The sequence below is a fragment of the Salmo salar genome, chromosome ssa06, assembly GCF_905237065.1.
Source record: "Salmo salar chromosome ssa06, Ssal_v3.1, whole genome shotgun sequence".
Taxonomy (NCBI): Eukaryota; Metazoa; Chordata; class Actinopteri; order Salmoniformes; family Salmonidae; genus Salmo; species Salmo salar.
Genome location: NC_059447.1, coordinates 94830859 through 94847142, shown reverse-complemented (window position 1 = coordinate 94847142; position 16284 = coordinate 94830859). Strand labels below are relative to the sequence as shown.

At 38.7% G+C, this 16284-nt stretch overlaps 1 protein-coding gene across 1 annotated transcript in view; it reads left to right on the top strand.

Annotated features, from left to right (window-relative positions):
- LOC106591735 (T-box transcription factor TBX18) overlaps window positions 1-16284 on the top strand; it is a 45764-nt gene that overhangs the window by 1537 nt on the left and 27943 nt on the right. Inside the window, exons 2-5 of the mRNA XM_045721249.1 lie at window positions 9102-9240; window positions 9857-9958; window positions 10795-10966; window positions 12467-12634. Coding sequence (XP_045577205.1) covers window positions 9102-9240; window positions 9857-9958; window positions 10795-10966; window positions 12467-12634 — 581 coding nt within the window. The remainder of the gene's footprint in view (window positions 1-9101; window positions 9241-9856; window positions 9959-10794; window positions 10967-12466; window positions 12635-16284) is intronic.

Below are 16284 nucleotides of genomic sequence, written 5' to 3'. Positions count from 1 at the left end.
ACTCTTCCTAGAGCTGGCCGCCCGGCCAAACTGAGCAATCGGGGGAGAAGGGCATTGAACCCGATGGTCACACTGACAGAGCTCCAGAGTTTCTCTGTGGAGATGGGAGAATCTTCCAGAAGGACAACCATCTCTGCAGCACTCCACCAATCAGGCCTTTATGGTAGAGTGGGCAGACGGAAGCCAAAAGGTACCTAAAGACTCTCAGACCATGAAAAAAAAAAAAAAGATTCTCTGAACTGATGAAACCAAGATTGAACTGTTTGGCCTGAATGCCAAGCGTCACGTCTGGAGGAAACCTGGCACCATCCCTACGGTGAAGCATGGTGGTGGCAGCATCATGCTGTGGGGATGTTTTTCAGCAGCAGGGACTGAGAGACTAGTCAGGATCGAGGGAAAGATGAACAAAGCAAAGTAAAGAGAGATCCTTTATGAAAACCTGCTCCAGAGCGCTCAGGATCTCAGACAACACAGGATTGGCTTCGGGACAAGTCTCTGAATGTCCTTGAGTGGCCCAGCCAGACCCAGGACTTGAACCTGATCGAACATCTCTGGAGAGACCTGAAAATAGCTGTACAGCAACGCTCCCCATCCAACTTGACAGAGCTTGAGAGGATCTGCGGAGAAGAATGGGAGAAACTCCCCAAATACAGGTGTGCCAAGCTTGTAGTGTCATACCCAAGAAGACTTGATTCTGTAATCGCTACCTAAGATGCTTCAACAAAGTAAAGGGTCTGAATACTTATGTAAATGTGATATTTCAGTTTTGTATTTATAATCAATTTACAAACATTTCTTAAAACCTGTTTTTGCTTTGTCATTATGGGGTATTGTGTATAGATTGATGAGGGGGAAAAAAACGATTTCATCAATTTTAGAATAAAACTGTAACGTAACAAAATGTGGAACAATTGAAGGGGTCTGAACGGACTGTAGATTTATTATTAGTATGTCTTGTTGACCTGTATTTATGTATTGTTGGTTGTTGTTGAATGTGGTTGTTATATTGCTGTAACTGAATCCATAATCTCGCTGTCTGAATATCCCCAACAATAAACTCTGAGGTTTTCTGAACCTAATTCTTGACAATATTTAATTCATGCCGGCCTTAATTTAGATAAAGTATGTATTAATAAATAAAAGACGAATCTTCAACATCCAAGTGCACAGCTATGACAATACATAGGCGTAATGAAGTAAACACTTCAACAGGTCTAAAATTACAAAAATATAATAAAAATATAGCAAAGGGTTTGGGTCTATTTAACCTATAGGTCGAGTTCAGAAACTCACAGCTTTTGAAACATTAGACTAAATAAATCACCTTTTAAATCTGTAAAATAATGATTCAAACATGAATTATGTGGTGATTAGAGTCACAGCTTTACTGTAGAGATGTGATTTAATATCCGGTTATCGGTCTGGATGTGATATAATATCCGGTTATCGGTCTGGATGTGATATAATATCCGGTTATCGGTCTGGATGTGATTTAATATCCGGATATTGGTCTGGATGTGATTTAATATCCGGTTATCGGTCTGGATGTGATTTAATATCCGGTTATTGGTCTGGATGTGATATAATATCCGGTTATCGGTCTGGATGTGATATAATATCCGGTCTGGATGTGATATAATATCCGGTTATTGGTCTGGATGTGATATAATATCCGGTTATCGGTCTGGATGTGATTTAATATCCGGTTATTGGTCTGGATGTGATATAATATCCGGTTATTGGTCTGGATGTGATATAATATCCGGTTATCGGTCTGGATGTGATATAATATCCGGTTATCGGTCTGGATGTGATTTAATATCCGGTTATTGGTCTGGATGTGATATAATATCCGGTCTGGATGTGATTTAATATCCGGTTATTGGTCTGGATGTGATATAATATCCGGTTATCGGTCTGGATGTGATTTAATATCCGGTTATTGGTCTGGATGTGATTTAATATCCGGTTATTGGTCTGGATGTGATTTAATATCCGGTTATTGGTCTGGATGTGATATAATATCCGGTCTGGATGTGATATAATATCCGGTTATCGGTCTGTATGTGATTTAATATCCGGTTATCGGTCTGGATGTGATATAATATCCGGTTATTGGTCTGGATGTGATATAATATCCGGTCTGGATGTGATATAATATCCGGTTATTGGTCTGGATGTGATATAATATCCGGTCTGGATGTGATATAATATCCGGTCTGGATGTGATATAATATCCGGTTATCGGTCTGGATGTGATTTAATATCCGGTCTGGATGTGATATAATATCCGGTTATCGGTCTGGATGTGATTTAATATCCGGTTATCGGTCTGGATGTGATATAATATCCGGTTATTGGTCTGGATGTGATATAATATCCGGTCTGGATGTGATATAATATCCGGTCTGGATGTGATATAATATCCGGTCTGGATGTGATTTAATATCCGGTTATTGGTCTGGATGTGATATAATATCCGGTCTGGATGTGATTTAATATCCGGTTATCGGTCTGGATGTGATATAATATCCGGTTATTGGTCTGGATGTGATATAATATCCGGTCTGGATGTGATATAATATCCGGTCTGGATGTGATATAATATCCGGTCTGGATGTGATTTAATATCCGGTCTGGATGTGATTTAATATCCGGTTATCGGTCTGGATGTGATATAATATCTGGTTATCGGTCTGGATGTGATATAATATCTGGTTATCGGTCTGGATGTGATTTAATATCCGGTCTGGATGTGATTTAATATCCGGTTATTGGTCTGGATGTGATTTAATATCCGGTTATTGGTCTGGATGTGATATAATATCCGGTTATCGGTCTGGATGTGATTTAATATCCGGATATTGGTCTGGATGTGATTTAATATCCGGTTATCGGTCTGGATGTGATTTAATATCCGGTTATTGGTCTGGATGTGATATAATATCCGGTTATCGGTCTGGATGTGATATAATATCCGGTCTGGATGTGATTTAATATCCGGTTATTGGTCTGGATGTGATTTAATATCCGGTTATTGGTCTGGATGTGATATAATATCCGGTTATTGGTCTGGATGTGATATAATATCCGGTTATCGGTCTGGATGTGATATAATATCCGGTTATCGGTCTGGATGTGATTTAATATCCGGTTATTGGTCTGGATGTGATATAATATCCGGTCTGGATGTGATTTAATATCCGGTTATTGGTCTGGATGTGATATAATATCCGGTTATCGGTCTGGATGTGATTTAATATCCGGTTATTGGTCTGGATGTGATTTAATATCCGGTTATTGGTCTGGATGTGATATAATATCCGGTTATTGGTCTGGATGTGATATAATATCCGGTCTGGATGTGATATAATATCCGGTTATCGGTCTGTATGTGATTTAATATCCGGTTATTGGTCTGGATGTGATATAATATCCGGTTATTGGTCTGGATGTGATATAATATCCGGTCTGGATGTGATATAATATCCGGTCTGGATGTGATATAATATCCGGTTATCGGTCTGGATGTGATTTAATATCCGGTCTGGATGTGATATAATATCCGGTTATCGGTCTGTATGTGATTTAATATCCGGTTATCGGTCTGGATGTGATATAATATCCGGTTATTGGTCTGGATGTGATATAATATCCGGTCTGGATGTGATATAATATCCGGTCTGGATGTGATATAATATCCGGTCTGGATGTGATTTAATATCCGGTTATTGGTCTGGATGTGATATAATATCCGGTCTGGATGTGATTTAATATCCGGTCTGGATGTGATTTAATATCCGGTTATCGGTCTGGATGTGATATAATATCTGGTTATCGGTCTGGATGTGATATAATATCCGGTTATCGGTCTGGATGTGATTTAATATCCGGTCTGGATGTGATTTAATATCCGGTTATTGGTCTGGATGTGATTTAATATCCGGTTATTGGTCTGGATGTGATTTAATATCCAGTTATCGGTCTGGATGTGATATAATATCCGGTTATCGGTCTGGATGTGATATAATATCCGGTCTGGATGTGATTTAATATCCGGTCTGGATGTGATTTAATATCCGGTTATCGGTCTGGATGTGATATAATATCCGGTTATCGGTCTGGATGTGATTTAATATCCGGTCTGGATGTGATATAATATCCGGTCTGGATGTGATATAATATCCGGTTATCGGTCTGGATGTGATTTAATATCCGGTTATTGGTCTGGATGTGATTTAATATCCGGTTATCGGTCTGGATGTGATATAATATCCGGTTATTGGTCTGGATGTGATATAATATCCAGTTATCGGTCTGGATGTGATATAATATCCGGTCTGGATGTGATATAATATCCGGTCTGGATGTGATATAATATCCGGTCTGGATGTGATTTAATATCCGGTTATTGGTCTGGATGTGATATAATATCCGGTCTGGATGTGATTTAATATCCGGTCTGGATGTAATATAATATCCGGTCTGGATGTGATTTAATATCCGGTTATCGGTCTGGATGTGATATAATATCCGGTTATTGGTCTGGATGTGATTTAATATCCGGTTATTGGTCTGGATGTGATTTAATATCCGGTTATTGGTCTGGATGTGATTTAATATCCGGTTATCGGTCTGGATGTGATATAATATCTGGTTATCGGTCTGGATGTGATATAATATCCGGTCTGGATGTGATTTAATATCCGGTCTGGATGTGATTTAATATCCGGTTATCGGTCTGGATGTGATTTAATATCCGGTTATCGGTCTGGATGTGATTTAATATCCGGTCTGGATGTGATATAATATCCGGTTATCGGTCTGGATGTGATTTAATATCCGGTTATTGGTCTGGATGTGATTTAATATCCGGTTATCGGTCTGGATGTGATATAATATCCGGTTATTGGTCTGGATGTGATATAATATCCAGTTATCGGTCTGGATGTGATATAATATCCGGTCTGGATGTGATATAATATCCAGCTATTGGTCTGGATGTGATATAATATCCGGTCTGGATGTGATATAATATCCGGTCTGGATGTGATTTAATATCCGGTTATTGGTCTGGATGTGATATAATATCCGGTCTGGATGTGATTTAATATCCGGTCTGGATGTAATATAATATCCGGTCTGGATGTGATTTAATATCCGGTTATCGGTCTGGATGTGATATAATATCCGGTTATTGGTCTGGATGTGATTTAATATCCGGTTATTGGTCTGGATGTGATTTAATATCCGGTTATTGGTCTGGATGTGATATAATATCCGGTTATTGGTCTGGATGTGATATAATATCCGGTCTGGATGTGATTTAATATCCGGTTATCGGTCTGGATGTGATATAATATCCGGTCTGGATGTGATTTAATATCCGGTCTGGATGTGATTTAATATCCGGTCTGGATGTGATTTAATATCCGGTTATCGGTCTGGATGTGATTTAATATCCGGTTATTGGTCTGGATGTGATTTAATATCCGGTTATCGGTCTGGATGTGATATAATATCCGGTTATCGGTCTGGATGTGATTTAATATCCGGTTATCGGTCTCGATGTGATTTAATATCCGGTTTGGATGTCATTTAATATCCGGTTATCGGTCTGGATGTGATATAATATCCGGTTATCGGTCTGGATGTGATTTAATATCCGGTCTGGATGTGATATAATATCCGGTCTGGATGTGATATAATATCCGGTTATCGGTCTGGATGTGATTTAATATCCGGTTATTGGTCTGGATGTGATTTAATATCCGGTTATCGGTCTGGATGTGATATAATATCTGGTTATCAGTCTGGATGTTATATAATATCCGGTCTGGATGTGATTTAATATCCGGTTATCGGTCTGGATGTGATTTAATATCCGGTTATTGGTCTGGATGTGATTTAATATCCGGTTATCGGTCTGGATGTGATATAATATCCGGTTATCGGTCTGGATGTGATTTAATATCCGGTTATCGGTCTCGATGTGATTTAATATCCGGTTTGGATGTCATTTAATATCCGGTTATCGGTCTGGATGTGATATAATATCCGGTTATCGGTCTGGATGTGATTTAATATCCGGTCTGGATGTGATATAATATCCGGTCTGGATGTGATATAATATCCGGTTATCGGTCTGGATGTGATTTAATATCCGGTTATTGGTCTGGATGTGATTTAATATCCGGTTATCGGTCTGGATGTGATATAATATCCGGTTATTGGTCTGGATGTGATATAATATCCGGTTATCGGTCTGGATGTGATATAATATCCGGTCTGGATGTGATTTAATATCCGGTCTGGATGTGATTTAATATCCGGTTATTGGTCTGGATGTGATATAATATCCGGTTATTGGTCTGGATGTGATTTAATATCCGGTCTGGATGTGATTTAATATCCGGTTATTGGTCTGGATGTGATATAATATCCGGTTATTGGTCTGGATGTGATATAATATCCGGTTATCGGTCTGGATGTGATATAATATCCGGTTATTGGTCTGGATGTGATATAATATCCGGTTATCGGTCTGGATGTGATATAATATCCGGTCTGGATGTGATATAATATCCAGTTATTGGTCTGGATGTGATATAATATCCAGTTATTGGTCTGGATGTGTTATAATATCCGGTTATCGGTCTGGATGTGATTTAATATCCGGTTATTGGTCTGGATGTGATATAATATCCGGTTATTGGTCTGGATGTGATTTAATATCCGGTTATTGGTCTGGATGTGATTTAATATCCGGTTATTGGTCTGGATGTAATATAATATCCGGTTATCGGTCTGGATGTGATATAATATCCGGTCTGGATGTGATATAATATCCGGTTATCGGTCTGGATGTGATATAATATCCGGTTATCGGTCTGGATGTGATTTAATATCCGGTTATTGGTCTGGATGTGATTTAATATCCGGTTATCGGTCTGGATGTGATATAATATCCGGTTATTGGTCTGGATGTGATATAATATCCAGTTATCGGTCTGGATGTGATATAATATCCGGTCTGGATGTGATATAATATCCAGCTATTGGTCTGGATGTGATATAATATCCGGTCTGGATGTGATTTAATATCCGGTCTGGATGTAATATAATATCCGGTCTGGATGTGATTTAATATCCGGTTATCGGTCTGGATGTGATATAATATCCGGTTATTGGTCTGGATGTGATTTAATATCCGGTTATTGGTCTGGATGTGATTTAATATCCGGTTATTGGTCTGGATGTGATTTAATATCCGGTTATCGGTCTGGATGTGATATAATATCTGGTTATCGGTCTGGATGTGATATAATATCCGGTCTGGATGTGATTTAATATCCGGTTATTGGTCTGGATGTGATATAATATCCGGTTATTGGTCTGGATGTGATTTAATATCCGGTCTGGATGTGATTTAATATCCGGTTATTGGTCTGGATGTGATATAATATCCGGTTATTGGTCTGGATGTGATATAATATCCAGTTATCGGTCTGGATGTGATATAATATCCGGTCTGGATGTGATATAATATCCAGTTATTGGTCTGGATGTGATATAATATCCAGTTATTGGTCTGGATGTGATATAATATCCGGTTATCGGTCTGGATGTGATATAATATCCGGTCTGGATGTGATATAATATCCGGTTATCGGTCTGGATGTGATATAATATCCGGTTATTGGTCTGGATGTGATATAATATCCGGTTATCGGTCTGGATGTGATATAATATCTGGTCTGGATGTGATATAATATCCAGTTATTGGTCTGGATGTGATATAATATCCAGTTATTGGTCTGGATGTGATATAATATCCGGTTATCGGTCTGGATGTGATTTAATATCCGGTTATTGGTCTGGATGTGATATAATATCCGGTTATTGGTCTGGATGTGATATAATATCTGGTTATCGGTCTGGATGTGATATAATATCCGGTCTGGATGTGATTTAATATCCGGTCTGGATGTGATATAATATCCGGTTATCGGTCTGGTAAATAGAAACAGCGGCGGCTCGTTACGATCATAAACAGTCGAATTAGCGAGCGACCATTCCGGCGGGAAAACGACCCCGAACGGAGCCGTTATATGAACGGCCTTTACACGTGCATTAAAAACACAACAAACACAACAAACTGTTCAATTGTAAAATAATTACAAAATATATATATAATCATCCTTGTTATATGTCTGAAAGAGGGTTTTTGCACCAAATATCGAGAGTTGTTTTTATTGGTGATAATTTGAGCATCACGGCGATACAGTAAAGCCAACATGGTCGTAATATAATAAACCCGACTGTAAGGCTAATAACGTGAAACTGAGTAGCGTTGTTTATTCCTGTCCTATAGAGTTGTTTATTCCAGTCCTATAGAGTTGTTTATTCCAGTCCTATAGAGTTGTTTATTCCAGTCCTATAGAGTTGTTTATTCCAGTCCTATAGAGTTGTTTATTCCAGTTCTATAGAGTTGTTTATTCCAGTCCTATAGAGTTGTTTATTCCAGTCCTATAGAGTTGTTTATTCCAGTCCTATAGAGTTGTTTATTCCTGTTCTATAGAGTTGTTTATTCCAGTCCTATAGAGTTGTTTATTCCAGTCCTCTAGAGTTGTTTATTCCAGTCCTATAGAGTTGTTTATTCCAGTCCTATAGAGTTGTTTATTCCTGTCCTATAGAGTTGTTTATTCCAGTCCTATAGAGTTGTTTATTCCAGTCCTATAGAGTTGTTTATTCCAGTTCTATAGAGTTGTTTATTCCAGTCCTATTGTGGCCTGAACACCTATTACGTACCAGCCTGCTCTGGTCTGAGGAGCTGAGCGGACACGGTCCGTTTGGTGATTAACTGTTTAGAGAGACATGATTATTATAACTGATGGGGCAATGACACACACACACACACACACACACACACACACACACACACACACACACACACACACACACACACACACACACACACACACACACACACACACACACACACACACTAATTGTACCTTAGGCCTACAGTCACTAGACTATTAGTAGCGTATTGTACCAGTAGTACTATCACATTAAAACATAAAACTGTCTTTCCGTAGCGGAGAGTTGTGACGTGGTGTCGCCGCCGGTAACAGTAACGGTTCCCGGAGAGGAGATGCGCGTGGACTTGCAGAGCTCCGACCTGTGGAAACGGTTTCACGAGATCGGTACGGAGATGATCATCACGAAGGCCGGCAGGTGGGAGAAAACACAGTATTAACGTTATCACACACGTTACATCACGTTACGTTACGTTACGTTACGTTACGAAACATCACATTGACAGATGAAATAACGAAAGAAGAAAAGAATCGAACAAATAACAAGTCTTCGTCTTGACGTTGAAAATATGTTTTAGATAAACGTTCTGCTATGATAGAAGTCGGTTTGGCCTGTAATTTTTTTATTCATCGGACTGATTAATTATAAGAAACTCAAAGTTTAGGAAAAGGAAATATCGTAAACATTATTTTGTAGCAGTGTTGTAAAAAAAAAATATATATATATATATATATGTGGATCTTCGACTAATAATAATAACAATGTTTTACACATTTTTTAAATTTTTATTATAATATTATTTAAAGTATAATTTAGAAACTCGTGTCGTAGACTATTGGTCATGTATGATTTTTATATTCTGACAGGTTCCGTCTCAGAGTCATGTATTAGGTTAATGAATATATTAATCCGTGAGAAATAATGTCAGCAGTTGTAAATATGACTAACTGATGCATACACATATGAGGCATTTATATAACTCTATTTCATGTCGGACATTGACTTCACTCACTTCTCTGTTTTCCTGGTGCAGGCGGATGTTCCCCGCTATGCGCGTGAAGATCTCCGGTCTGGACCCCCACCAGCAATACTACATCGCCATGGACATCATCCCCGTGGACAACAAAAGATACAGGTGAAGATTTATACAAAATAATTAACTAATCATTTATTATAGAATATATATCAATTCTATAGGCCTGCCGCGGCTACAGGCGGTTTCTGTTGTTTTGGTAGGAGATGAAATAAGGCTGTATAGAATAACAGTGGTACGGGTGGTTAAGAAAGGAGACATTTCCATAGTTCGCTGTAACACATGGACCAAAAAAAAGTGTATTGTATTATAGGTATAGTATATGGAGGTAACATGGTAGGCTATAGTTAATAATAGAGCAGAAACCCGCGAGGTTTAAGGGTTTTTTGGTAAAATCGTTTTCTTCGGAGGCCAGAGGCTGGAGCAGGACACATGGTGTTGGTCTGTTGATCAGTCAGAGATGCTTGTGTCCCCGTGCCGTTTGGCAAGATAAACTCCTTTTGCACAGCTAACCTCCTAACCTCCTAACCTCCTAACCTCCCGGGACTGAAGGTCAAACAACAAATGTTACAAAAACAGGAACAAAAAACCCCCAGTTTTCTCTCTCTCTGTGTCTCTCTCTCTCTCTCTCTCTGTCTCTCTCTCTCTCTCTCTCTCTCTCTCTCTCTCTGTCTCTCTCTCTCTCTCTCTCTCTCTCTCTCTCTCTCTCTCTCTCTCTCTGTCTCTCTCTCTCTCTCTCTCTCTCTCTCTCTCTCTCTCTCTCTCTCTCTCTCTCTCTCTCTCTCTCTGTCTCTCTCTCTCTCTCTCTCTCTCTCTCTCTCTCTCTGTCTCTCTCTCTCTCTCTCTCTCTCTCTCTCTCTCTCTGTCTCTCTCTCTCTCTCTCTCTCTCTCTCTCTCTCTCTCTGTCTCTCTGTCTCTCTGTGTGTGCGCGTGCTCAGGTACGTGTATCACAGCTCCAAGTGGATGGTGGCGGGAAACGCGGATTCCCCAGTTCCACCGCGTGTGTACATCCACCCGGACTCGCTGGCTTCCGGTGAGACGTGGATGCGTCAGGTGATCAGCTTCGACAAACTCAAACTGACCAATAACGAGCTGGATGACCAGGGGCATGTAGGTTACCTAGACAACACTTCCTACTGTATATATTATAAATACTGAATCTCTTATGTCACCAACACTAAACATTATTATCTCTGTATTATTAGGCGTAATTCTATAGATTGGTGGATGGATATATTTAAATTGATTGATTGATGAGCCTATATTATTTGTTATTCTACTGTGAAATACAGTGTTATTTAAACATGTAAAATAAAATAAAAGTAAAATAAAGTGTGTTTAAACCAGAGAAACTTGAGTGAGGGGATTTCAATGAAATAAGAAATTCTGCTTGAAATGTAATATTTTATCATATGTTTATTATTATCATGTTTACTGTATAATATATGTTGTGATTGATCAAAGGACAGAGGTCAGTGGTAATATTCTGAGTAAAGGGCTGCTGTTTATTATATTATTATATTATATTATTATATTATTATATTATATTATATTATTATATTATATTATTATATTATTATTTTATATTATTATATTATATTATTATATTATATTTTATTATTATATTATATTATTATATTATGTTATTTTTATTATATTATATTATTATATTATATTATTATATATTATTATATTATATTATTATATTATGTTATTATATTATATTATTATACAACCCAGGTATTATCAGAGGAAATAAATAGATCATATTTTCCCCAGAAGTTTCAACCTCCATTTATTATGATATGTATCGCATGTATTAATTTGAGGATGTCCATCCTCCATTTAGTATGATATGATGCAATTACAATTCGTACAATATGTTACGAATTGCAAATTTGTACAATATGTTGCGAATTTTCTAAATGTATAATATGTTATAAATTTCAATTTGTTGTGGGTAAATACTAATTTGAGTGTGCCGAATTTACATTTATTATGTTACGTCTAGTCTATGAGACCAGGCTGGAAGATTAGTTTAGTTTAATTTGAATGTTTTCAGAATCATTTTTAGATGTTATCAGACTTAAGCCCTCAGGCAGGACAAAATGTTTTTGGCCGTTCAAAGACGGTGTGTTCGTGTGCGTGTGTGTGTGTGTGTGTGTGTGTGTGTGTGTGTACATGCATGCCTGCACGAGTGTGTGTAAGTATGCGTTTGAGCTTTATGTGAGTACAGGTGTGTAATTGTGTGCGTCCGCCTGTGTAATTCTGCTGCAGTCTAATTGTACCCTAATCGGGCTGTGTGTGTGTGTGTATTTTTGTCTGTGTGTGCTGTGTGTGTGTGTGTGTGTGTGTGTGTGTGTGTGTGTGTGTGTGTGCTGTGTGCTGTGTGCGTGGTGTGGGTGTGCTGTGTGTTTGTGTGTGTTTGTGTGTGTGCTGTGTGTGTGTGTGTGTGTGTGCGTGTGCGTGTGCTGTGTGCTGCGTGCGTGTGTGTGTGTGTGTGTGTGTGTGTGTGCGTGTGCGTGTGCGTGTGCTGTGTGCTGCGTGCGTGTGTGTGTGCGTGTGCGTGTGCTGTGTGCTGTGTGTGTGTGTGTGTGTGTGTGTGTTCAGATCGTCCTCCACTCCATGCATAAGTACCAGCCGCGAGTGCACGTGATTCAGAAGGAGCGCGGAGAGGATCTGTTTCCTGTTAGAGCCGTTCCCCAGGGAGACGGAACCAGAACTCTCAGCTTCCCAGAGACTGTCTTCACCACTGTCACCGCGTACCAGAACCAACAGGTAACGTTCCTATAACGTTTAAACAACATTCACATAACCGTATCGGGACCTACAGACGACCATACATACACTGGCCACTATGCCACGTCACTGGCTACTAGAACCAACAGCAAACCTTTACATGTAACTCATATAACATTCACACAACGTTTACACAACATCCACACAACCGAACCAGAACCAACAGGTAACATCCACACAACGTTTACACAACATCCACACAACATTCAAACAACATTCAGAAAATATAAACAAACCAACCATAAACAAACGTTTGCTCAGAATTCAGTAAAGGCAGGAGAGCTCTAACTGTAGAGATTATTAGAGTTAAAGGGTAGGATAACACCAGTTCTGACTGTAGAGTATTAGCGTTAAAGGGTAGGATAACACCAGTTCTGACTGTAGAGTATTAGAGTTATTAAAGGGTAGGATAACACCAGTTCTGACTGTAGAGAGTATTAGCGTTAAAGGGTAGGATAACACCAGTTCTGACTGTAGAGAGTATTAGCGTTAAAGGGTAGGATAACACCAGTTCTGACTGTAGAGTATTAGCGTTATTAAAGGGTAGGATAACACCAGTTCTGACTGTAGAGAGTATTAGAGTTAAAGGGTAGGATAACACCAGTTCTGACTGTAGAGTATTAGAGTTATTAAAGGGTAGGATAATACCAGTTCTGACTGTAGAGTATTAGCGTTATTAAAGGGTAGGATAACACCAGTTCTGACTGTAGAGTATTAGCGTTATTAAAGGGTAGGATAACACCAGTTCTGACTGTAGAGTATTAGAGTTAAAGGGTAGGATAACACCAGTTCTGACTGTAGAGAGTATTAGAGTTAAAGGGTAGGATAACACCAGTTCTGACTGTAGAGAGTATTAGAGTTATTAAAGGGTAGGATAACACCAGTTCTGACTGTAGAGTATTAGAGTTAAAGGGTAGGATAACACCAGTTCTGACTGTAGAGTATTAGAGTTAAATGGTAGGATAACACCAGTTCTGACTGTACAGTATTAGCGTTATTAAAGGGTAGGATAACACCAGTTCTGACTGTAGAGAGTATTAGAGTTAAAGGGTAGGATAACACCAGTTCTGACTGTAGAGTATTAGAGTTATTAAAGGGTAGGATAACACCAGTTCTGACTGTAGAGTATTAGAGTTATTAAAGGGTAGGATAACACCAGTTCTGACTGTAGAGTATTAGAGTTAAAGGGTAGGATAACACCAGTTCTGACTGTAGAGTATTAGAGTTAAAGGGTAGGATAACACCAGTTCTGACTGTAGAGTATTAGAGTTAAAGGGTAGGATAACACCAGTTCTGACTGTAGAGTATTAGAGTTATTAAAGGGTAGGATAACACCAGTTCTGACTGTAGAGAGTATTAGCGTTAAAGGGTAGGATAACACCAGTTCTGACTGTAGAGAGTATTAGAGTTAAAGGGTAGGATAACACCAGTTCTGACTGTAGAGTATTAGCGTTATTAAAGGGTAGGATAACACCAGTTCTGACTGTAGAGTATTAGAGTTAAAGGGTAGGATAACACCAGTTCTGACTGTAGAGAGTATTAGAGTTAAAGGGTAGGATAATACCAGTTCTGACTGTAGAGTATTAGCGTTATTAAAGGGTAGGATAACACCAGTTCTGACTGTAGAGTATTAGCGTTATTAAAGGGTAGGATAACACCAGTTCTGACTGTAGAGAGTATTAGCGTTAAAGGGTAGGATAACACCAGTTCTGACTGTAGAGAGTATTAGCGTTATTAAAGGGTAGGATAACACCAGTTCTGACTGTAGAGAGTATTAGCGTTAAAGGGTAGGATAACACCAGTTCTGACTGTAGAGAGTATTAGAGTTAAAGGGTAGGATAACACCAGTTCTGACTGTAGAGTATTAGAGTTAAAGGGTAGGATAACACCAGTTCTGACTGTAGAGAGTATTAGAGTTAAAGGGTAGGATAACACAAGTTCTGACTGTAGAGAGTATTAGCGTTATTAAAGGGTAGGATAATACCAGTTCTGACTGTAGAGAGTATTAGCGTTATTAAAGGGTAGGATAACACCAGTTCTGACTGTAGAGAGTATTAGAGGTAAAGGGTAGGATAACACCAGTTCTGACTGTAGAGAGTATTAGAGTTAAAGGGTAGGATAACACCAGTTCTGACTGTAGAGAGTATTAGAGTTAAAGCGTAGGATAATACCAGTTCTGACTGTAGAGTATTAGCGTTATTAAAGGGTAGGATAACACCAGTTCTGACTGTAGAGTATTAGCGTTATTAAAGGGTAGGATAACACCAGTTCTGACTGTAGAGTATTAGCGTTAAAGGGTAGGATAACACCAGTTCTGACTGTAGAGTATTAGAGGTAAAGGGTAGGATAACACCAGTTCTGACTGTAGAGTATTAGCGTTATTAAAGGGTAGGATAACACCAGTTCTGACTGTAGAGTATTAGCGTTATTAAAGGGTAGGATAACACCAGTTCTGACTGTAGAGTATTAGAGTTAAAGGGTAGGATAACACCAGTTCTGACTGTAGAGTATTAGAGTTAAAGGGTAGGATAACACCAGTTCTGACTGTAGAGAGTATTAGAGTTAAAGGGTAGGATAACACCAGTTCTGACTGTAGAGTATTAGAGTTAAAGGGTAGGATAACACCAGTTCTGACTGTAGAGAGTATTAGCGTTATTAAAGGGTAGGATAACACCAGTTCTGACTGTAGAGAGTATTAGAGTTAAAGGGTAGGATAATACCAGTTCTGACTGTAGAGTATTAGCGTTATTAAAGGGTAGGATAACACCAGTTCTGACTGTAGAGTATTAGCGTTATTAAAGGGTAGGATAACACCAGTTCTGACTGTAGAGTATTAGAGTTAAAGGGTAGGATAACACCAGTTCTGACTGTAGAGTATTAGCGTTATTAAAGGGTAGGATAACACCAGTTCTGACTGTAGAGAGTATTAGCGTTAAAGGGTAGGATAACACCAGTTCTGACTGTAGAGAGTATTAGCGTTATTAAAGGGTAGGATAACACCAGTTCTGACTGTAGAGAGTATTAGCGTTAAAGGGTAGGATAACACCAGTTCTGACTGTAGAGAGTATTAGAGTTAAAGGGTAGGATAACACCAGTTCTGACTGTAGAGTATTAGAGTTAAAGGGTAGGATAACACCAGTTCTGACTGTAGAGTATTAGAGTTAAAGGGTAGGATAACACCAGTTCTGACTGTAGAGAGTATTAGAGGTAAAGGGTAGGATAACACCAGTTCTGACTGTAGAGTATTAGAGTTAAAGGGTAGGATAACACCAGTTCTGACTGTAGAGAGTATTAGAGGTAAAGGGTAGGATAACACCAGTTCTGACTGTAGAGAGTATTAGAGGTAAAGGGTAGGATAACACCAGTTCTGACTGTAGAGAGTATTAGAGTTAAAGGGTAGGATAACACCAGTTCTGACTGTAGAGAGTATTAGAGTTAAAGCGTAGGATAATACCAGTTCTGACTGTAGAGTATTAGCGTTATTAAAGGGTAGGATAACACCAGTTCTGACTGTAGAGTATTAGCGTTATTAAAGGGTAGGATAACACCAGTTCTGACTGTAGAGTATTAGAGGTAAAGGGTAGGATAACACCAGTTCTGACTGTAGAGTATTAGCGTTATTAAAGGGT